The 25,389-nt window shown below is 42.8% G+C and overlaps 1 protein-coding gene across 1 annotated transcript; it reads right to left on the minus strand.

The window, feature by feature from the left end:
- Positions 1-24,603, minus strand: LOC147086885 (uncharacterized). Its single transcript, XM_085978350.1, has 6 exons — positions 24,531-24,603; positions 17,791-18,026; positions 11,228-11,480; positions 8,208-8,504; positions 4,541-4,663; positions 1-155 (listed from the first exon to the last, which is right to left on the minus strand). Exons 1-6 carry the CDS (start codon positions 24,601-24,603, stop codon positions 1-3), a joined length of 1,137 nt encoding a protein of 378 aa, XP_085834476.1.
- Positions 24,604-25,389: the final 786 nt, after the last annotated feature.

The following is a 25,389-nucleotide window of genomic DNA, read 5'->3' on the forward strand; positions in this document are numbered from 1 at the left end:
TCAACTCGTGAAGGTGTTGGCTACTAGCAGTTCTCGAGTAGCCTTACATTCGGCAGCACTTGTCTCCTCCCCATCAGGCCTGGCCACAGGCAGATTGGCATCGTCCATGTTCTCCATTTCAGCAGGCAACTCCTCTGCAGGTTTAAGGGCCAATCCTTCATGCAGGGCAAAGTTATGTAAAGCACAACAGGACACCACAATCCTTGCAACTTTCAGTGGAAAATACTGCAATGTCCCCCCTGACCTGCCCAGGCACCCGACGCGTGATGTCAGAAACCCCAATTGTCCTCTCCACCACTTGCCATTTAGACACATGTGCCTGGTTGTATCTCTCCTGAGCCTCATTATTTGTCTTGCGGTAGGGAGTCATCAGCCATGGACTTAGTGGGTAGCCCTTGTCGGCCAATATCCATGCGTATCCTGGAGGCAATGTGCTGAGGGTGCCATAAATTCCGAGTCACGATGGACAAAGGAGCCATGAGCACCTCCCCGGTGATCTGCATTCACGTTTAGGAACATGAATTGCGCATCACAGACTATCATGAAATTAAATGAATGTAACTCCTTCCTGTTGATATATGTCACAGTTACATCCAGTGGTGCATTCAATAGAACATGGGTTCCATCGAAGGCTACAATCACTTTGGGGAATCCAGCAATGCTATAAAATGCAAGGTCCATCTCCTCTTGCTGGCGAGTGGACAAGTCAAAGTCTATGAACACTGAGTCCCTAAAGAAAATGGCATCTGTGATCTGGTGAATGCTGCCCAACGCAGCACTCTGGGAGATGCACGAAATGTCACCTGTGCCTGCCTGTAATGAACCACTTACAAAGAAGTTCAGTGCTGTGGTTAACGTCATGTTCGGTGACAAGGCAGTGCTGGTCTTGGAGCGTGTTTGAAGGTCTTCCTTTCACATGTCACATAGTCGGTCGATTGCCTCTTTACTGAAGCACAGCCTTCTCACACACAACTCCTCCGACAGCATCTCAAATGACAGCCTCCCCCTGTACACTCTCTGGGCTGGGTAGTAGCTCCTCCTGGTCAGGAGATGGTGATGGTCCCTCAATCTTCTTTCTTGTTCCATGGCGTTTCCAATTCTGTGATGCACAATCGCACCGAGTTGCAGGGCATCATCGTCAAAGGGCATCTTTGTCCCGCACAGGCTTCCTCTTTAAACAGATGAAGTAATTGTAAGGAGAAGATGGGCAGAGATGGAGAAGTTATTTTATGAAAGTGAGTGGCTAGAAATTCACGACGGGCTATGGTGGCAAATGTGTGGTATCGGATTGGGAGCACATCATACCCGCCTGATGAATAGTGCGGCCCGAGATGATTTTCGAAGAACTTTAACTTTTTCATAAAGTCATACAATATTTAAAGGGCATGGAAGAGTTAACATATAACTAATTGATATTTTCTGGCATAATTTTTAAAACTTTAGTAAATGTTAAATAATTCATTTTTAATCAGTCATTTTCACATTTAAGAAAATGAAATCCAATTCAAAAGAATGTTTACCTTGCACACGGCGATAGCTGCTCCTTAAATTAATTACACACCTCAAAACAAGTTACAAAACCAATAAAGTTTTTAACAAATTAAAGTTATTAAAAACTTACTTCAGGCTTTCTACAAAGAATTTTGCTCACTTTCATAGTTAAAATTATACCGCTTCCAAGCCCGCTGCTGGAAACGTCTTTCTTCCTGCAGCTTCTTCTGTTAGAATGCAGGCTGTATGCCTGCTTTTAATAGTCACAGCTGTTTCGGACGAACCTGAACTCAAGCATTTGAGAAATCAGCGGAACTGTGAGCCGGTCTGGCTGTCTTTCCTGCGCATGCGTTTGACCTGTCAAGCACATTCTTGTCAGATCGGCAATACCGGTTTTCAGCGCATGCGCTTTGCATGCCTGAAATCGGCATTTCCGATGTCCCTACTGGTGTGTGCGCAGCTCGTACACACCCGTAGGCAGCGGAATATCCGGCCCATTGCATGCTTCGTATAATTATCGCAGTTTTGTTTCACAAAACTTTACAGCTAGAATATACAGAGAGCTGATTGGATGTGTTTGGAAAATTGTGTTTTTTTCAGCTCTGAATTGAATCCTTAATTAAAGGTTTGTCCAGGAGACACAAGTTAAACATTTTTATTGTCAATCTGAAATATTTCAAAGTTAAATTGTGACTCTCGGACCCTTCATTGCCAACAGTTAGCAAACGTGATCTTAATGCAGAATGAACAAAAAGCGGGAGAGATACAATCATTAAATGGGGGCGCTGAGCATGAAGAATTGGGCAACACATGTCATTATAAAAAAGCACGAAACAGCATTGAGTCACATTTTATTGAACCAATGCAACAATTTGATTCGACGGATCTGCAAGTTATGCTTTTCCAAAGTTTAGTGATGAAAGGTTTTTTAGCAAAAATGTAATTACAGATGAGAAGTGTCATAGCTTAAATTAACAGTATTCAGCTGTCATGTCATTCATTCACTCATTCATTTATGGATGTATGTCCGCTTGCTTTTCTCTCCATCTCTCTCTGTCTGTCTCTGTTTTTATTTATCATTCTATGTAACATGCGCTGATAATGCAAGAACAAAGGTTATGTAATTCACAGATTATATTTGGCCAACTCAAATTTCTCTTTAAAAATATGCAAGTGAAGCTAAGTTACAACTTGAAACAAGTAATACTCAACGAAAGCTTGAATGCAGGTTCAGTTCCACCAACTCGGGAGTAGTCAACCGTCTTCAAAAGGCGAGAGACAATATTGCATTCATACCACACATTGAGGGCAACTATTATACTGCATTTGAGTAATTGCAAAAGTGAATGCTGTAAAAGCTTATTTTATCCTTATGGATGTGAATCATAAGAGAAAATGATTCTTCTGTCTGTCTCTCTCTCACACAGACACCCTGAAATCTATTGATAGAAAGAGGGGAAAAAATCGAATATCCACGTTTGATATCAAATTTAAGTGATTCCGATTTGGTTAACTTTCAAACACTGCTCTTGAGATAATGTCACATGTATATAACATCTTGACTATGGTCTGATTAGAATGCAGTTTCTTCATCACCACTTGGGACAGAAGGTTATCCTGCAGTAACATCTCCTACCAAAAGAGAAAGTAAATTGTTATCATCAAGGCTGCTCAGCAAGTGGTGGAGTGTCACTGATATCTTCATGACAGTAATCGACCATAAAACTACATATTATTCGGGCGTACACTTCCAGTTCACCTGACTTATTTCCAGCTGACTTACTTTTCGATCAGGCTCTTGTGTGGACATTTGCTGTGGCAAATAACATTTCAATATTTCCAATAAAATTTTGCGAATTCAACTCTCATGTGAAAAGTACAGTTTCTAGCCGCGAGGTTACGCTCTGCAATAAATTCTTCATTTCTTCTCCCTAATTCATCGCCAGTTCTTAAAATTACTAAACAACTTAGGTTCAAAAAGTGATTATGGGCAACGCCAATAACCATTCACTACCATTATTAAAACACTTTTGTGAGTGCGTGCATTTCCTGTACTACTTTTGGCTGTGATGAGTTCAGGGCATCCTCTTGCAGTTACTTATAAACATGCAGTAGTGGAGTCCGTCCCGTCGGTGGCGCTGTGGAGCCAAATTTCTCTTTTCCACCATGTCCCAACCTTGAATGTGCAAAGAAGTATTCATCACCTGATCTTGGGCCAGGTCACAGGCAATTTCCTAGCACAGGTCTATAGCATCTAAAATTACTTATTTCGGCATGTTTATCTGAAACTCTCAGATACACTGTCTTCTCCTTGCTACCACTACCTGAGTCAGTTAGTAATTGATTGATTATTAATGGATAAAATCCAGCAATTGTAGTTAAAAGCAGAATGCTAACCATCTCTTTGTATTGGGTAAAAGGGATGATGGTCATCTTATCAAAGAATGTGTCTGCGTTGACTCTTTTTGCACAGTGAAGCAATAATTACCTTTTAAACGGTGCATTTTGAGTAACTGGAGTTCCAGATTTTTAAAAGTGTTGAAATGAGTTTAGCATAATTATGCATATAGATATAAACGGAAGCATAGAACATTCTGATTGTTGGCAACTGGGCTGAACAGTAAACTCAAACAGTTCTGTCGCAACTGGCAATTGCAACTGGTAAATATCAATAAACTGAAAGATATTTTGATTCAGATATAATCGATGTAGACAATTTAAAGGAATTCACAATGACCAATCTGAATGCATTTAATTCGCTAGGTTTTTACAACTCAGCCACTTTCTGTCAGGTTCCCGCCAACCGTCAGCTCTTTGTTGCCTTTATCGCCTCTTGCACTGTCAAAGAGTAAGGAAGTACTGTGTGCATTTTGTGTCAAAGAGGAACAATATACGGCCCTTTATTTTCAGCATCGGGACAAACTTTAGTCTGAGTTTCGACATTTAATAATACTTATTTATAGCACGGTGTGAAAAGCAAAACATTGTCCTTTCTGACTTAAATACAGTATGAAATATTGCGGAGACTCAGTAAATTATTCAAACGTACCGTCACGATGTTTATTTGCCTTTATCGGTTTGCACTCTATTCCCAGAATAATCAGTGTCCCAATGAGGATAAATGCAGCGAGACACAAACGAATTGAGATTGAATAAGAAATTAAGTAGTAACCTAGAAGAACAAAGACAGAGAGAATTTCAATGGGTAATGTTCCAGTTTCCACTGCAAACACAAGTGCAGGGTCATTCTATAATCGTACCTAACCTATGCCTGGAAAGTACGGAGCTATCATGATAATCTCAGTCAGCATTAATTATCAGGAACACACTCACTCGGGGAAGACTTTAATCACATTCAATTTCTATGTGTTTCACCCTAGATAAACTTGAGTTTATCCAAAATTCCGCTGCCCGTATCCTAAATCGCACTGAGTCACATTCACCCTCCTGCTCGCTGATCTACATTGGCTCCCATTCCGACAAAGCCGCCATTATAAATGGGCATTCTTGATTTCAAATACCTCCATGGTCCTCGTCCCCTCCCTATCATTGTAGCATCATCCAGCCCTACAATTCACAACCTCGTGTTCGAATCCCTCCATGGCCCTCGCCCACCCCCTATCTCTGTGAAATCCTCCACCCCGATAATTCTTATCCTCCTTTTCAAATCCCTCCATGGACCACGCTCCCTCCCTGTCTCTGTAACATCATCCAGCCATAAAATTCTCAAACTTGTGTTCAAATCCCTCCATGAACCTCGCCCCTCCCTATCTCAGTAATATAATTCATCCCTACAATTCTCACCCTCGTGTTCAAATCCCTCCATGGCCTTCGCCCCCTTCCTATCCCAGTAATGTCATTCAGCCCCACAATTCTCATTTTCCTCTTCAAAACCCTCCATGGCCCTCGCCCCCTCGCTATCTGTGTAACCTCCTCGCCACTACAATTCTCTTCCTCCTCTTCAAATCCCTCCATGGCTCTCGCCTCCTCCCTGTCTCTGTAACATTCTGCAGCCATACAATTCTCAAACTTGTGTTCAAATCCCTCCATGGCACTCGACCCCTCCCCATCGCTGTAACCGCTTCCACCCCTACAATTCTCACCCTCGTGTTCAAATCCCTCGGTGGCCTTGCCCACTCCCTATCTCTGTAAACACCTCCACCACTACAATTCTCACACTCCTGTTCAAATCAATCCAACAGCTCAGCCCTCCCTATCTATGTAGCCTCTCCCAGCCCTACAATTCTCACATATGTATTCAAATCCCTCCATAGCCCTCGCCCCTCCCTAATTCTGTAAATAGCTCCAGCCCTACAATTCTCAACCACGTGTTCAATTCCCCCCCATGATCTTACCCCTCGCTATCGCTGTAACCTCCTCCGGCCCAACAAGTCTCATCGTCATTTTTATATTTCTCCATGGCACTCGCCCCTCCCTATCTCTATGACGTCCTACCGCCCTACAACTCTCATGCTCGTGTTCAAACCCCTCCATCACCTCACCAATCCAGATCTCTGTATCCTCCTCCAGCCCTTCAAGCCATCAAGATATCTGTGGTCCTCCAATTCTGGAAATTTGAGCATCCTTGATTTTATTCGCTCCACTAGTGGTGGCCATGCCTTCATCTGCCTGGTCCCTGAGCTCCTGAATTCCCTTCAAAAACCTTTCCGAATCTCTTACTCTCTCTCCTCATTTTTAGAAGCGCGATAAAATCGACCTCTTTGACTAAGTAGTTGTTCACCTGCCCTAATATCTCCTTATGTCCCTCTTTATCATTGTGTTTGATAACTGCTCCTTTGGAGCTCCTTGCGACATTTTAAACCTTTAAAGGCTCTTTATCAATGGAAGTTGTTGCTGTTGTTGTGGAATCCTGCATCATTGGATTCTTGGAATTGCACCGGCAGCAGCCGCTGCCGTTTAAAGTTCATTGATTCATAGCTAGTTTGTTTTAAACATTTTTGTAAAAATCTAAGGGCATGGCCATTTACAGGCCAAAAGCTGTTCGAACCAGGTTGGCGGACATTTCCAGCAGAATATCACTGGCGCCCATTAGGCAGCAGATTAATCAGGGGATGAGGTAAGGTAGATTCTCCAAACTGCTGGTTTATTTTCTTCATTCCTACATCTGATAAACAGGGAATCTCAGCCGGACTACTATATGGGTAGAGCGGAATGTTTTTGTGAGCTTTAGAGTGTGTTAGTGCGTTAGTGTGTTTGTGAGTGGGTCGGTGTGTGTGAGGGTGTGCATTTGTATATGTGTGTATGTGGCTGTGTCAGTGTGTGAATGTGTGCATATGTGTGTGTGCGAGTGTGAGTGATTGTGTGCATTTTTGTGTGTGCGTATGTGGGTGTGTGTGCGAGAGTGCATGTGGGAGAGTGTGAGCGTTTCTTGTGTGTGTGTCTGTTTGTATGTGCGTGTGAATGTGTGTGTGTGTGAGTATGTATGCACGTTTGTGCATGTGTGTGAGTGTGTGAGTGTGAGATTGTGCGCATTTCTGTGTGCATGTGTGAGTTTGTGAGTGTGTGTAAGTGTTTGTGTGTGTATGTGTGTGATGTATGTGTGTGTGAGAGTGACAGTGCGTGTGTGCGTCTGTGTGTGTGTCTGTTTGTGTGTGCGTGCGTGTGAATGTGTGTTTGTGTGTGTGAGTCCCTGTGTATGAGTGTGCTTTTGTGATTGTGTATCTGCGATAGTGACTGTGTGTCTGTGTGCATGTCTGTGTGTGTGTCTCTGGGAGTGTGGGAGTTTGTGTCTCTGTGTGTGTCTCTGTGCGTGTGACCGAGTGTATGAGTGTGTGTGTGTGAGCGTGTGTGTGTGAATATTATTTTTGTCTATGTGTTTAATTTTTTTGCATGTGTGTGAGTGTGTGTTTCTGAGTGTGTTTTTGTCTGCATGTGTGTGTATGTATGTGTATTATTTTGTGTAAGTGAGTGTGTTTGTGTGAATTTGTCCATCTCTCTCTTACTGCAATGGGAATAAACTGATCGTTACAAGGCAAGACAGAGCGGTCCTTTAAATTTACCGTTACATCGTGGATAATACGGGGTAGGTTGTGAATATGATTGAAACATGCATAGGATGAATCCAGTGGCAACTGTTGAAATTAATTGCATCGGCTCTTGACCGATCTGTGTTTGGAATCATTTAGTGAAGACGGCGAGAGCGAGGGACATCTCAAAGTCTGCGTTTTCCTGGCAGTAACCGCAAAATATTCCAAGAAAAATTGCAACAACCGCTAAATAGTTAAATGCAAAAACCATTCTCCAAAATCTCGTAGGTCTGATTTTTGCACACTGGTTCTGGGAGAGGGCGGTTCGCTGACAGTGACATTTACCTACAATTTAATACGTCCATCTCAAGAAAATGAGGATGTAGCATCAAATTGATTGCACAAACCTAAGCCCGGTGTGTTTCTGGGAAAAATGCAACAACAGGATGAGAGAAATTTTTTCAATCCTTTAACACAACATAGCATTGGATAGCGCTGAAGGTAGGTGCAACATTGTCAAATGTGACTGGTTGATTCATTAATTGGTTTAATAACTGATTGCATTTTTAACTATTTTACTCATACATTCATTGATTCAGTTACTGATTCATTTATTCAGTTACTCACTCACTCATTTATTCATTCATTCCTACTGCATTCGATAAATAAAACAACTTTTTCAGCCTAAAGGGAAAAGAAATAAACAGTGAATGTATGAATCTCGCTCACCTCTTACAGTTATATATACCGGGTCACTCAGAGCCGATGTTAGCTGTTTTCCCTCCACATTCCCCTTATACAGACAGCTGTAATGTCCTCCTTTGGGGTGATCTATATTATTGATAGTGAAGGTGACACAATTGGTTCCTGCTGCCGCAAGCTGGTCATCTGAGTAATTCTTTTCTCCGAGCCGATATAAGTAAAATGTGATGCCAGGAATGTCCCGGGAGATTGTACAGTTAAATGTAACATTTCCACCCTTCACAGCAACACTGGAATCCACTGATATAATTGGTTTGGGTAGACCTGTCATTCGAACAGAAGAAGTATTGACAATCGATTCACAATGCAATACAGATTATTTTTCTGATCGAAAATATTAACGGCCTGGACTTGCGTAAAGAAAACATAATTTAAACGTTTGCAGATTACTCACAACTCGTAAATATAGTGAGCACCGAGCTTGATATTAAAACGCATGAGATGGGCAAAATCAGGCTGTTGAAATGGGGAGAATCATTGCAGATTAAATTTAACACCAAGAATTGTGAAGGGAAGAATTTTGGTAGGAAGAATGAGGAGAGACAATATGAACAACAAGGTATAATTTTCAACGGGATGGAGGAGGCAGGAGACCTGGCGTCTACGTAAACAATTCTTTGAAGGTGGCGGTAATGATTGAGGCACAGAGAATAGAGGCGCAGAGAACAAAAGTAAGGCCGTTATGATAAACCTTTTTTTCCTCACTGGTTATGTGCCAGCTGGATTATGGTGTCTAATTCGGGGCATCACACTTTAGGAAGGAATCCAAAGCTAAGGCAGAGGGACGATGGACCGACTGGCCTCATTCTGTGCTGTATCCTTCTATGATTTTATGATTAGTGGTGTCACTGGCAGTAAAGTGTAAGCCTGTTTGTTCAGCATTAATTGATACAGACAAGCACTGAGCGCAGAGACCCTCTTGTGTATATTACAAATATAGAAGATAGAAGCAGGAGCAGGCCACTCGGCCCCACTAGCCTGCTCCGCCATTCAATGCGATCATGGCTGATCATCCAAGTTCAGTACCCGGCCCCTGCTTTCGCCCCATACCTCTTGATCCCTTTAGTCTTAAGAAATATTTTCAACACCTTCTTGAATATATTTAATGAACTGGCCTGTACTACCTTCTGTGGTAGAGTATTCCACAGGTTCACCACTCTCTGGGTGAAGAACTTCCTCCTCAGTTCTGTCCTACAAGGCCTAACCCTTATCCTTAGACTGTGACCCCTGGTTCTGGATTCCCCGACCACCGGGAGCATCCTCCCTGCATCTACTCTGTCCAGTCCTGCATGAGTTTTATAAATTTCAATGAGATCCCCTCTCATTCTTCTAAACTCCAGCGAGTACATGCCCAATCGACTCAATATCTCCTCATACGTCATTCCTGCCATCCCAGGTATCAGCCTGGTGAATCTTCGCTGAACTCCTTCCATGGCAAGAATATCCTTCCTCAGATAAGGCGACAAAATCTGCACAAAATACACAAGATGTGGTCTCACCAAGACCCTGTACAACTGCAGCAAGTCGTCCTTGTTCTTGTACTCAAACCCTCTAACTATGAAGGCCAACATACCATTTGCCTTCTTAACCGCCTGCTGCACCTGCATGCTTACCTTCACTGACTGGTGCTAAAGGACACCCAGGTCTCGTTTCACTTCCCCTTCTCCCAATCTATTGCCAGACAGATAATAATCTGCCTTCCTGTTTTTGACACCAAAGTGGATAACCTCACATTGATCCACATTATATTGCATCTGCCATGCTTCTGCCCAATCACCCAACCTGTCCAAATCATCCTGTAGTTTCTCGACATCCTCCTCACAGCACACACGCCCACCCAGCTTTGTGTCGTCTGCAAATTTGGAGATATTACATCTAGTTCCCTTGTCTAGATCATTAATATATACTGTGAATAGCTGGGGTCCAAGGACCGATCCCTGCATTAGACCACTAGTCACTGCCTGCCACCCGGAAAAAGACCCGTTATTAAACAATGTTTCGTTGAAAGACGGATAATTTTCTGTATATACCAAGAGCGTTAAATATATGAATTGAAAAGCTCTGCTCCCATTCACTCACCTGCTATAGTGACCGTCAATTCTAACTATTGACGGATGTTCTATATTGGCAATGGTACCGTTCTCCTTGGCCGTGGTATTAATCGTTTCTCTCTGGCAGGTCAGAAATGTAGGGGTAAAATTGAAAAACTGGAGCAATGATGGTGCATTAGTAACCCACAGCCTGCTGAACATTGGTTACACCACACGTGGAATATTGTGTATGGTTCTGCTCTCCATATTACAAAAATGATCCAGAGGCACAGGAAAATGTGGAAAAAATTATTTACAAGGGTGACCCAGAACTCAGAGGTTAAAGCTGTCAGGAAATGCTGAACAGCCTGGGGCACTTTTCACTACTAAACAGCAGGCTGAGAGGCGACCTGATAGAGATCTTTAAGATTCTGAAAGGGTTTGATAGTGTAGATTTAGAGAAAATTTTCCACTTGTGTGGGAGTCAAAATCTAGTGGCCATGATTATCAGATAGTCACTAATTAATCACAGATTGTGGCGAGAATGTGGATATTGCTACTATTGGAGTGGTTGAGGCCAATAATGTGGATTCTTTTAGGATTTCGCTCAATACACACACGAGGGAGAAGGGAATTGAAGAACGTACAGGGAGGATGAGATTAAATAGTGTGGTAGCAGGCTCATGTGGAGCTTAAATGCCGCCTTACACCAGCTGGGCCGAATGGTCTGTTCCATGGGGTAAATTCTATGTCACACTATGGAATGCAACAATGCTCCCTTTCCACAACTAGAAATACCGAATTTTACCCGATTCTTCAAAGACACTGTCAAGGGCTGAGCGCAGGAAGCCTCTCTGTCAGATATGATTACTGATCACTGAAACTAGTTAGATTTATTGATAAAATAGCAATATCTTTGAATAGACACATTAACAATCTGTATTCCTCTTCACTAACCTGCTATAGTTACTGTCACTGCGTCGCTGGCATGGGACAACAAAGACCTTGTTTTGATAGAACTTTTATATCGGCACTGGTACCGCCCTCCCTGGTTTGTCCCGGTAATCAGGAATTTTCCAATGTTGTCCTTTGTGATGATTTGAGGAGAGTTGAGTAGTTGATTATCTTTGTAAAAGTAGATTTGACTGTGATCCTCTCTATTCACTGTGCAGGTAATGGTGACCATCACTCCTTCTACATACACCCCAATCTGTTAAAGGGAAATGTTTGCATCGACGACTGAGATTCTACCAAAGGGGAATTGCCACTTTCATTGGCAGAACCAATCAAAAGTGCGACAGAAAATAAATCAGCAGGGGATCTATTCCCGAAACCAGGGTTTTTCGACAAAATGTTACACTGGGATACCAGGAGGAGAAATGGATATTGGCGATTTGAATTTCACATTTCTGCTAATTTAGCCGAGCCATAACCAAATTAAAAAGCACAGTCTCTGCTAAACCGTGGAGATTCGCATTTCAAGTAAAGGAATGAAGTGTGGTTGGGCTTTGGACTGTGGTGTCGCTGCCAAGGGTGGTATTTATTGCCCATCCCTAATTGCCAATGAGAAGGTGATGATGGGCCTTCTTCTTTAACGCTGCAGTCCGTGTGGAGAATGTCGCCCCACAGTGCTGCTCGGTATGGAGTTCCAGGATTTTGACTCAGTGAAGCTGAATGAACGGCCAGTATATATTCCAGTCAGGTTGGTCTATAACTTGGAGCAGAACCTGGAAGCGATGGTGTGCACCTGCACCTGTAGTTATTCACCTTCTAGGTGGGAGAGTTCTTGGGTTCTGGACTGCCACCATTTCATGCTTTGCTCGATTGTATATCCCATTAAAGGTCATGGAGGGTATAATTGGGTGGCGTGTAAACTGGGTGATGGACATGCAGCCAAACCCGCCCCATTACCGCAGGGCGAGTTACTTTGAAATTGCTACTTGGGTTATGAGCACAAGATTTGATCGGTTTTGAAGTCACAAAATTGTAAATTAAAAATCGACTATCCCGCAGTTAAAAAGCAAACATGAGCCTTGGCTTTAGAAAGAAAGAGAATGGAGTAAAACGGCAAGGAATTTATGTTAAACTTTTATAAATGACTGATTAGGCACCAGTGGGAGTATTGTTTCCGATTCTGGCCATCACCCTTTAGGAAGAATGTCAAGCCCTTAGAAAGCGTGCAGAGGAGAATCACAATAATGGTAACAAGGATGAGGGAATTCAATTATGTTTCGCGTTTAGTGCGACTGGGATCGTTCACCTTAGATAAGCGAAGTTTGAGGTGAAGCTTAAGGAAGAGATTAGATCATGAAATATTTCGATAGAGTAAATAAAGAGCGACTGTATCCAATGGCAGAAGAGTCGAGTAGCAGACGACACAGACTTAATGTGATTGGAAGAAGAACCAGAGGTGAGATGAGGTGAATAATTTTGATGCGGCGGGTTGTGATGAAATTAAATACATGCCTGAAAGAGGTGAATTCAGATTCAACAGTATCTATCGAATGAGAATCGGATAACATAGAAACTAGAAACATAAAAGATAGGAACAGGAGTAGGCCATTCGGCACCTCGAACCTGCTCCGCCATTCAATGAGATCATGGCTGATCATGCACATTCAGTGACCAGTTCCTGCCTTCTATCCATATCCCTTGATCCATTTAGCCTTAAGAAATGTATCCAACTCGTTCTTGAATATACTTAATGAATTGGCCTATACTGCCTTCTGTGGTAAAGAATTCCACAGGTTCACCACTCTCTGGGTGAATAAATTCCTCCTGATCTCTGTCCTAAATGGCTTATCCCTTATCTTTAGATTGTGACCCCTGGTTCTGGAATCCTCGACCATCGGGAACATCCTTCCTGCATCTAGTCGGTCCAGTCCTGTTAGAGATGTGTAAGTCTCAATGAGATCCCCTCTACATCTTCTAAAATCCAACGAGTATAAGCCCACTCGACACAATCTCTCCTCATGCGTCATTCCTGCCATCCCAGGTTTCAGCCTGGTGAATCTTCGCTGCACTCCCTCCATGGCAAGTACATCCTTGCTCAGATAAGGCGATCAAAACTGCACACAATACTCAAGATGTGGTCTCACCAAGGCCCTGTACAACTGCAGCAAGACATCCTTGTTCCTGTACTCAAACCCTCTTGCTACGAAGGCCAACATACCGTTTGCATTCTTAACCGGCTGCTGCACCTGCATGTTTAACTTCAGCGACTGGTGCACAAGGACATCCAGGTCTCGTTGCACTTGCACTTCGCCAAATCTATTGCTATTGAGATAATAATCTGCCTTCCTGTTTTTGACACCAAAGTGGATAACCTCGCAGTTACCCACGTTATATTGCATCTGCCATGCTTCAGCCCAATCAACCAACCTGTCCAAATCATACGGGAGATTCTCGCTATTCTCCTTACAGCACACACGTCCTCCCAGCTTTGTGTCGTCTGCAAACTTGGAGATATTACTTCTAGTTCCCTCGTCTAGATCATTATAATATGTTGTGAATAGCTGTGGTCCAAGGACCGATCCCTACGGGACCCCACTCTTCACTGCCTGCCAGTTGGAAAAAGACCCGTTTATTCCAAATCTTTGCTTTCTGTCTGCCAACCAGTTCTCTGTCCAAGTCAAAACCTTGCCCCCAATCCCATGTGCCTTAACTTTACACGATAATCCCTTATGCGGGACCTTATCAAAAGCCTTTTGAAAGTCCAAATACACCACATCCACTGGTTCTCCCTTATCTATTTTACCAGTTACATCCTCAAAAAATTCCAGTAGATTAGTCAGACACGATTTACCTTTTGTAAATCCATGTTGACTTTGTCCGATCATGTCACTGTTTTCCAAGTGCTCTGCTATTACATCATTTATAATGGACTCTAGCATTTTCCCCACTACCGATGTCAAGCTTACGTTTTCTCTCTACCACCTTTTTTGAATAGTGGGGTAACATTAGCTACCCTCCAATCCATGGGTACTCTTCCAGATTCTATCGAATGTTGGAAGATCATCAGCAATGCATCTACTATTTCTAGGGCCACTTTCTGAAGTACCCTAGGGTGTAGATTATCAAGCCCTGGGGATTTATCGGCCTTCAATCACATCAATTTCCCTAACACCATTTCCCTTCAAATACAGATTTCTTTCAGCTCCTCACTTTCATCAGACCCTATGTTCCCCGACATCTCTGGGAGGTTATTTGTGTCCTCCTTTGTGAAGACAGAACGAAAACTTGTATTTAATTGGGCTGCCTGTTCCATGTTCCCCATTATAAATTCCCCTGATTCTGACGGCAAGGGACCTACGCTTGACTTCACCAGTCTTTTAGTCTACACATATCTATAAAAGCTTTTACAGTCAGTTTTTATGTTCCCTGAAAGGTTACTCTCATATTCTATTGTCACCTTCTTTATTAATCCCTTTGTCCTCCTTTCTTGAATCCTAAACTGCTCCCAATCCTCACTTTCTGGACAATGTATATGTCCTCTCCTTGGGTCTTTTGCTATCCCTAATTTCCCTTGTTAGCAACAGTTGAGACACCTTTTTTGTTTTATATTCATGCCACACTGGGATGAACAAATTCTGTAGTTCATCCATGCAGTATTTGAATGTTTGCGATTGCCTATCCACTGCCAACCCTTTGAGTGACATTCCCCAATCAATCTTACCCAACTCTCCCCTCAGACCCTCGTAGTTCCTTTATTGAAATTCAGTACACTAGTCTCTGAGTCAACTACTACACTTTCCATTTTAATGAAGAATGTTATCATATTATGATCGCTCCGCCCCAAGGGGCCTCGTACAACAAGATTGCTAATTAATCCTTTCTCATTAGATAATACCCAGTCTAAGATGGCCTGATCTCTAGTTGGTTCCTCGACATATTGGTCCAGGTAAACAAGTCGTATACACTCCAGGAATTCCTCCTCCACTGTATTGTTACTAATTTAGTTAGACCAATCTATATGTTGATTAAAATCACCCATGATAACTGCTGTGCCCTTATTGCACGCTTCTCTAATTTCCCTTTTAATGCCATCCCCAACCTCCGCATTACTGTTTTGGAAGTCTATATACCACTCCCACTAACGCTTTCTGCCCCTTGGTATTTCTCAGTTCTACCCATACAGATTCCACAATATCAGAGCTAATATCTTTCCTTACAATTGTGTTAATCCCCTCTGTAAACTGCAATGCTACCCACCTCCTTTTCCTTTTTGCCTATCTTTCTGAATATTGAATACCCCTGGATGTTGAGTTCCCAGCCTTGGCCACCCTGGAGTCATGTTTCCATAATCCCAGTCAAATCATATTTGTTTACCTCTATTTGCACAGCTAATTCATCCACCTTATTACGAATGCTCCTCGCATTAAGACACAAAGCCTTCAGTCTTGTTTTTTTAATGCTCTTAGAACTTTTGGAATTATTATTTACTGTGGCCATGCTTGATTTAAAGCGCTGATTTCTCTCACTGCCACTTTTCTTTTTCTCCTTCCTATCTTTTGCTTTTCACAGAATCACAGAAACCCCACAGTGCTGATAGAGGCCATTTCGGCCCATCGAGCCTGCACCGACACATATCCCACCCAATCCCCGTAACCCCTACACCAACACATATCCCACCCTATCCACGTAACCCCACGTATTTAATCCCTCTAACACTAAGGGTCAATTTTATCATAGCCAATCAACCTAACCTGCACATCTTTGGACTTGTTTCACTTTCTTCTGTCTCCCTGCTCAGGTTCCCAACCCCCTGCCATTTTAGTTTCTACCCTCTCCCAGAGCATATAATACTGGAAGATAACACTGGAAGGGGAAACATTTGCATGGCAATGGGGTAAAGGCAGGTGAGTGGGAGTAATTGTTGAGCCCTTGCAAAGAGCCACAACAGGCATGAAGAGCCGATTGAGCTCCTTCCGTGCTGTATCATTCCATGATTCTATAATTCGATGATTAGTGGTGTCGCTGTCAGTAAAGCATCAGCCTCTGTTCAGGGTAACTTGTTATAGACAAAATCTGAGCAAAAACACCGTTTCTGTGGATATTAAACACTGTTATGTCAAAACAAGAATTTTTCTTTGTAAATAACGAGAGGGTTGTATAGACATCTTAACAATTCGTATTTCCCTTCACTCAGCCACGATAGTAACCGTCACAGCCTCGCTGCACTGGGACAGTAACCACCTTCTGTTGATTGAGGTTATATATCGGCATTTGTACCGGCCTCCTTGGTTTGTCCCGGTAACCGGGAACCCTCCAATGTTGTCCTTTGTGATGATTTGAGGAGAGTTCAGTCTTTGATTATCTTTGTAAAAGTAAATTTGACCGTGATCCTCTCTGTTCACTGTGCAGGTAATGGTGACTGTCTCTCCCTCTACAGATGCTGCCGAAGAAGCCTTGGTGAGTTCCTGCAGTGCCTCTTGTAAATGGTATACACTGCAGCCGCGGTGCACCGGTGGTGGAGGGAGTGAATGTTTAAGGGGGTGCATGGGGTGCTAGTCAAACGGGCTGCTTTGTACAGGATGGTGTCAAGCTTCCTGAGTTGGAGCTACATTCATCCAGGCAAGCGGAGAGTGTTCCATCAAACGACAGACATGTGCCAAGTAAATGGTGGAAATGCTATGGGGAGTCAGGAGGTGACTCATTCACTGCAAAATTATTCGCCTCCGACCTGTTCTAATAGCTACAGTGTTTATGTGGAAGGGAATTGGAGTTCATGTTTTTGGAGGTGAATTTAGAGGTGATGGTTTTGGAGGTGAATTTAGAGGTGATGCTGTTCCCATGTGCCTGCTGCTCTTGCCCTTCTGAGAGGTAGAGTTCCCGTGTTTGTGAAGTGCTGCCGAAATGCAATGGAGAGATTGATATCGAACCCCACAATGTAATTAGATTAAAATATCGTGCATAACAGGATTATTTTGACAGTCGCGGCACGCAGATCCTGTTGCCAGACAGAGAAACCTGTAATATGTCAAGGCCAGTTAGTCTGGAGAGCTTCTTGTGGTGACGCTGCACTCAATGGCGTTAAATCCATGCCGTCGTGCTGTATTTGTGGCACTAAATTTTGAAAGTTCAAACATGTAGGGGATCATTTTTCCTTAGGCAGACCCTTGAAACAAGTGGGCGCGATTCGATTTTACACACATAATTAAATGGAAAGCTTTATCAGGCGGGGCCAGAAACGGGCGGCGGAATCGCTACCGCCCGTTTTGGTCTAACCCCGTGACGAATTTCACCGCCTTCACTCCAGTAACGCCCTTTGCCGGTAGTGATTTCACATCAATTGAATGCAGGGTCCAGCGTTACATGAATCCTTTCAAGATTTGAGCAATAAGATCAAAACCCATTCGGTTATTTTACTCTCTCCTTATCTTAAAGCATTTATGTTGTTCCAATGATTATAGACAAGAGCTTGAATAAAACATACACAAATTCACTGATCCCTGTCACTCACCTGCTATAGTGACCGTCACAGACTCACTGCGATTAGATTCTAACCACCTTCCCTTAACCGCGGTTCTATATTGGCACAAGTACCGCCCTCCTTCATCTTTACTGGTAACCGGGAATGTTCCAACGTTGTCCTTTGTGACGATGTGATCGGAGTACAGCTGTTGATTACTTTTGTAAATGTAGAAGGTATTTTTGCGGTCATCTCTGGTCACGGTGCAGGTAATGGTCACCGTCTCTCCTACTACATACACCCCAGTCGGTTGATCAAGAGATATCACTGGTGTTGTTAGCGGATCTGTGGCAAAATATACAGAAATAACATTTAGAATTGGGTCTGCGGATTTTCGTGTACAGTGCAAGGTTGGGTCACTGGTGATTGTACGGTGTTGAAGTGCAGTTTCACATCGGTACAGAAATTACTCAAAAGAGGTTTTCGGGATTTGATTACAAAGAAACAAAGAAAGACATGCATTTCTACAGCGCCTTTCATGAAAACGCGACGTCCCAAAGCACTTTACTGCCTATTTAGTACTTTTAAGTGTAGTCGCTGTTGTAATGTAGGAAATCAAATGGTAGAGCGAAATAACCTAAATCAGCTCGAGTTCTCTTCCAAAGTCCGATATTTGGCCGGAGATTTTACTCTGTGATATGAGCGGAACAAGGGAATGGTTGCTTTTAAAAGACCAGTGCTGCTAATATAGCCCAGGTGATGATGTGATGAGAAAGAGTAAAAGTCTCCATTATACATGCACCGCGACCGGCACCAGAGTAAGTATGAACCCTCCGCCAAGGGAAGGCATTTAGAAACCAATCTCAGCGAGGCTGTGACGGTCACACATTTCACATAATCGAGCTGTTTTGGTGGACACTCAATTGTTGTTATCATTACCGCTGTGATATTCACTGTCATGGCTGGCAACTACTGTCCATCCATAATTGCTTCTTCAGAGGGTATTCGGTGGTCTTCTAATTGAACCCATTCGGGATGATTTGTAACTTGCAGGGGAACTTGGACATGGTCGTGTTCCCATGCGCCTGCTGCCCTTAATTTGATAAAAAGGAGTGAACATTTCCGTTAAAATACTTTGAATCGCATTTGAAACAGTGGGCCCACAAAAAGCTCTTTGAAAGAGATTTCCAATTAGTCTCACCCGCTGCCCTTTTCCCTTAGCCATGCAATTATTCCCTTTTCCAGAATTCATTCAATTCCATTTGGAAGTTAATATTGAATCTGTTTCCACCACCAGTTCAGGCAGTGCATTCCAGATCATAACAGCTGACTGTGTAAAACAATTCTCTTGATATCCTGCCTGGTTCTTTTGCCAATTAAGTTAAATCTTTGTCCTTTGGTTACATTTATTTTTATTCACTCTATCGATACGCATCATAATTTTGAACAACTCTATTGATTCTCCACTTATTATTTTCTGCTCTATGCGAATAACCCCACCGTATCTAGTCTCTCCACATCGAACTACCCGGGGTTATAAGGCACAGAGCTACGTGATGGCTAGAAGAGAGAGAAAGAGAACGAGAGGGGGAGAGAGATAGAGACAGAGATAGACAGGCACATAGTGGGAGGGGGAGATAGAGAGCACGTTAAAGCGAAAGACAGCATCCAGGGAGAGGAAGGAAAAATGAACGCATTAAAGGGATTCGCAAAAGATGTGGAAGAGAGCACACGATAGAAAGATAATGCAACCAAAAGATGAATAATAGGAGTGGGAGAGAAAAAGAGAGGGAAGGATTGCGAGAATAATAGAGAAATCGAATGTGGGGGGCTAACGAGACTGGATATGGGAGATAAAAAGAGTGCGAGGGCTGAAGGGAGGACACGTGTAAGATATGGGCCGTACTATCTGAAAATGTTGTGGAAGCAGATTCCATAGGAAGTCCCGAAATGCAATTGGAAATGTACTTGAAGATGACTAATTTGCAGGATTAAGGGAAAAGCTGAGGAGTGGGACTGAAATGGACAGGTCTTTCAAACAACTGGTACAGGCACGTAGGGCCAAATTGCCTCCTTCTGTGCTGTAAATCTTCAAGATTCCATGATTGAATAATCTACCGAAATATAAAAGGGATTTAAATAAGTGATCTGCATTTGCATTGGCTTTGCTCGCCGACAGGTGCCGCTAATACAACTTTACCGGTATCGAATGTTGCAATCAAATTGCGGGACAACAGCTAACAGCGACTGGGGAGATATCTCCGTATTCTCACTCTTTGTGATAGGCGGAATTCAGTGCTTTAAAGGAGAATAGATGAGTTTGCTTTGGCTCAATGTGTACACTCTCACGTCTCTGAGACAAACGATTATGGGTTCGAGCAACATTCCAAACATTTGAGCTCCTTTGTGGACAGACACTCCCAGTGCAGTACTGAGGGAGTGCTGCACTGTGGGAGATACCAACCCTTTGATGAGACGTTAGACCGAGGTACTTTCGGCCTCCCCGTGACAGGTAAAGATTACATGGCATTTCGGAAGAGTAGGGAGGTCACGGGAGCAAGAGGTGGGATTTGTGCACAAGACGGGTACAGAGAGTGCATGAGGGGAGGCATGAGATAAATGATAATCAATTCAAGACTAGGGCAGTGGAAGTGGGTTAATGGGAACGAGTTCAAACAGCAGAGGCAGCGCAACGGAGGTAACCTAAATTTATCGGGGGTGCAGGAGTGGGGTGGGGGCAGGGCACGGTGGTCTTGAATTTGGGGAGAAATATTATATGGAGGGAGTTTAGGAAGTACATTGGAGCTGCAAAAACCCATGGTTCGGGGTAGTGAAGCCGCCATGGAGATTGAAACCACTGAGGCCGAGGAGTCACTCAACAGGAGGCTGTCGGATTAAAGGCGAAAAGAGATGGTGGTAAGATACTCGAATATGATTGGGGTTCGGTCGACAACTAGGATTTTTGGAGAGGCCAGAAGAGTAAATCCTGGTGTGTAAGTGAATGGAAGAGAAGTTAGCAGCGGAGCAAGAGTAGGGACAATGGTGAGATGTAATGATTGGAATCACAGTGCTACCACAGTCGTTCTGGTGTGGCAGGTGGTGGAATGTACAAGCCTGTAGGGAGGCTTCAGGAAGAATTAAGATGTTGCCATTGTGAGCTCATTCAAATCCAGACCACCAATGCCGGTGTTTATGCTTCACACGAGCCTCCTCCCAGCTCTACTGCATCTAACGCTAGCAACATATCCTCTATTACGATAGCAAACTACTGCAGAAGCTGGAAATCCGAAATAACAACAGACAACGTTGGCTCTATTTTCTCTCCACGGATGTTGCCTGGCCTGCGGAGTTTTTCCAGCATTTTCTGTTTATATTTAACAAATCCTCTATTCCTTTCCTTCTTAGGGATTTAGCCAGCTTCCCCTTAAATGCATCTGTGCTTAACACTCCCTTTAAATGCTCAACACTCACTGTGGTAGCGAGTTCCACATTCTCACCACTCTCTGGGTAAAGATTTTCGCCTGGATTCGTTATTAACATCATTAGTGACGATCATATATATATGGACCTCATTCCTGGTTTCCCCCGCAATTGAAAACATGTTTTCTACATCTGCTCTGTCAAAACTTTACATAATTTAAAGACCTCTATCAGAACCCCACTCCCAATTGTCCCTATTCTAGAGAAAAGAGAGCAAACTTGGTCAATCTATCTTATAGTTACAGCCTTTCAGTTCTGGTGTCCTCCTTGTCAATCTACATTGCACCTTCTCCAGTGCTTCGATATCCATTTTATAATATGGAGACCAGGACTCTGCACGGTGCTCCAAGTGAGTCTAACACTGGTCTATACATTGCTCACTTCTCTGCTTTTCAATTCTCGGCCTCTAGAAATAAATCCCATGGTATTGCTTGCTTTCCTAGAATCATAGCATCATAGAAAAGCATGGCAGAGAAGGAGGCCATTCTTCCCTTCCTGTTTGTGTCTATCGATAAGGAGCCATCTCGTCGAATCCCACGTTCCAGCTCTTGGTCCGGAGCCTTGTAGCTTATGGAACTGTAAGTGCATAGCCAAGTACGTTTTAAATGTGATGAGGGTTTCTGCCTCGAGCATCCTTTCTAGCAGTGAGTTCCAGACACCCGTCACCCTCTGGGTGAAAATGGTCTCCTCAACTCCCTTCTAATCCTTCTACCAATTACTTTAAATCTATGACTCCGGTCAATTGACATCTCTGCTAGGGGAATAAGATGCAAAGAGACCAACCCCAGCATATCCAGCCTAGTTATGGCCTTATTAATCTGCGTCGCAACTTTCAATGATTTGTGTGCCTAAACCACTAGTTTCCTCTGCTCCTCTGCCCCATTCAAATATTAGTTTCGAAGGAGTAAGTGACATCCTTCTTACACGTTATTTCACTTATATCCTTCCACTTCACATATATATAATTAATAGTGAAACATTATTCGGGATGGAAATGGCTAGCGACGCTGCGGGATACATTGAAGTCTCTAAAGGGATAGTGGAGGATTATTTCACTGGGACTGATAAATAGTTTATGAGACTCGGCCTCAGCAAGAGCGATGGGTGTGAAGATCAGCAACAGAGAAGAAACGGGAATTGGTGTTGCTCCTCACATGAAGCGATTGACAGAGCTCTCGTTGTCCTTTTCGGGGAATGCCAGGAGAGGCACAAAGGGTCACTGTGGACTTGTTCACGAATAATTCAATTCTGGAAATGCAAGGGATTGGAAAACTAGTGGAGTAGTGAAGTGTTGGGATAATGGTGGTGCAATAAGTACAGAAGAGGAAAATACAGAAAACAGAATTAGTAAAAGGGATATCGGGCTGGTGAAATATTGACCCTTGAACTCATGCAGCTCATGTGTGGCTCATGCCAAATCTTATTATATGGTTTGCTAAAAAATGATACACTTGTGTGATGAAAATTAGTAATAGTGTAAATAAGCAGAGCATTTGTCCGGGACATCACATGGAACAGAAGGCAAACGATTGACGTTGGTTGCGAATTTATTAGAAGTTAGGAGAAAGAGAGCAGGTATAACGGGGATGTAATCTAATTGTCAGGATGTGACATGTGGTGTCCTCAGAAATCTGTAATGTGGACTCATGTTTTGACTGCATTGATCTATGAGTTACTGGAATGAATAAATATCCATACATACAAGTTCACTAACGACACTGAGTTAGGTGTCACTGTAAGTTCTGCAGATAGCAGCAGAATGTTGCATAGGGACATGGCTAGATTAAGTGAGTGGGCAAAACTCAGGGCGATTCAGTTCAGTGTGGGGGGAGTGTGAGGACACTGACTTTAGACCAAAGCAAGATATATATTCCAATTGGAAGGCTTTTTACACTTTTTAACCCACATCAGAGTAAGGATACAAGAACATAGGAACAGAAGTCGGCCATTAGCCCCTGGAGCCTGTTTCACCATTCAATCTGATTATCGCTGATCTGTATCCTAACTCCATCTACCTGCCTTGATTTGTAAAACCTATTGCACTTGTTTAATAAAAATCTATCAACCACAGTTTTGAATTTTTCAATTGACCTTGCCCCAATCGACATTCGGGTGAGAGTTCAAGTTTTTCTCTACACTTTGTGCAGAGAGGTGCTTCCTGAAGTTACCCTTGAAGGCTCTAGCTCTAATTTTAATGTTATGCACCTGGGTTCTGTACTCTCCCAAAAGAGGAAATAGTTTCTCTCTTTCGATCTTAATGACCTTAAACAGCTCAATTAGATCACCCCTTTATCTCGTGTGCTCGAGTGAGTACAAGCCTAGACTACGGAACCTGTCCTCATAGTTTAACCCTTTTATCCCCGGTATCATTCTGGTGAATCTGTGCTGTCACCCCTCCAAAGCCAATGGGGCAAATTTTGTGGTGGGTATGACGCCGTTCACTGAGAGCACTCCATCATACATGATCCACACCGACGGGGAAATACTGATTATTGGCGCAGATTTGGGCTAGTTACCAACCAACTGCCCAGCACATCCGTCCGAAAATGATACATCATTGAAAGCAGGCGCAGGAGCCTGTGTCACATCGTAAAGGAAGATCTGCATGTGTATATTGTAGACGTTTTGGTGGAGGAGACTTTTTTGACGGTCGAGATTCATTTATTAATTAGGGAGTTTGAATAAAAAAGTTAAATAAAGTGAACATCTAGCAGATTTCAGTGCGAAAAGTCCATTCAAATCAAACGTGAACAAGACAACAAACAATCTAATGCCTCTATAACATGGAAAGTAGATTTATCTATTACCAGTTTAAATGAGGTCTGAATAATATATTATAATCCTGAAAATTAACATTGAATATATGGCTGGGAATGTCTTTCTGAATTTGAACAATATTTCTTGTAGGGAAAATAAAACATTGTTAGACATTTACTGATGATCAAAACAGAAAGTAGTATACATAGCGACTAATAGATTGTGAGTTTGGGTTAAAAAAATAAATTAAAAGTCTGATATATGAAAGAGGTTCAAGCACCAGTTTGCTTAAATGTTAATAAAGGTTTTTAGAAATTTTGAAAAATTTTAAAACAGAATTTCAATTGAATAGACTGAAAGCATCTTATGTGGGCGTGGCATGGTATGGGCAGCTTTTGTGGGCGTGTCTTCCCTTACGCATAGGCTGTAGCTGTGCTCCTGGCCTGGCTGATGCCATAACCTGTGTAGAACTCTGCAGCGCCAAAGAGAACTCTCCGTTCTCCCTAGCTCCATAGTCTGCAGCTACGCCACCGAAAGCAATTTTTGGGCCATCATATCATTCCTGACGTCCGGTTTACTGAACTGAATGCAGCTCCTCCGGACGGGATATACCCAGAGCTCTGTAAAGCTGCAGCTTAAGTTTAACCGCTTTGTATTCCAGCTCTCTTGAGATGAAGGCCAGCATTCCACTATGCTATTTCATAATGTTCCTACCTTTCCACTAGATTTTAGTCATTTCTGTACATTGACCCATAAATCTCTCCACTCCTCAACTTTCCCCAGCTTTTCACCAATTAGAAAATACAGGAATCTTGTTTTTACGTCCAAAGTGCAAGTGCTTCACTTTTTTACTTTAAATTCCATAAGCTACAGTTTTCCCACTCATTCATTCTATCGAAGTCCCTTTATAACATTCTGTTCAAGTTTGCATTATTTACTGCGCCACCTAACTTAGTTTCGACCGCAAACTTAGAAATACAGCTCTCTATTCCTTCATCCAATTCAGTTATAAATAAATTGATAAGCTGAGACACAATACAGATCCCGAGGGGACATCAGTCGTCACAGCATGCCAATGTGATACAGACCTATTATCCATACCATATGTCTCCAATCAAATAACCATTTTCTAGCCAAGTCTATCAGTTGCTTCCAATTCCATGCACAAACTAGTCAACTGCCTTTTGAAAGTCCATATGAATAACATCCATCGACAGTCCTTTATCTACCACGTTAGTTACCACCTCAAAATTCAACTAGGTTCGTTAGACATGAATTACACTTTACATTTCCATGCTAGATCTCTCTGTTCAGTTAATATCTGTCCAACTGCTCAGTCACTCTGTCCCTAATAATAGATTTTAGTGCATTTCCACAACTGACGGTAGATGGGAGCTTGGTAGCAGGATAAAAAGAAGGACCTCAAATGTTGTAATCTCTGAATTACTCCCGGAGCCACGTGCTAGTAAGT

Source organism: Somniosus microcephalus, unplaced genomic scaffold (genome assembly GCF_052327205.1).
Source record: "Somniosus microcephalus isolate GS21.2 unplaced genomic scaffold, FLI_Smic_1.0 unresolved_chr7, whole genome shotgun sequence".
Lineage (NCBI taxonomy): Eukaryota > Metazoa > Chordata > Chondrichthyes > Squaliformes > Somniosidae > Somniosus > Somniosus microcephalus.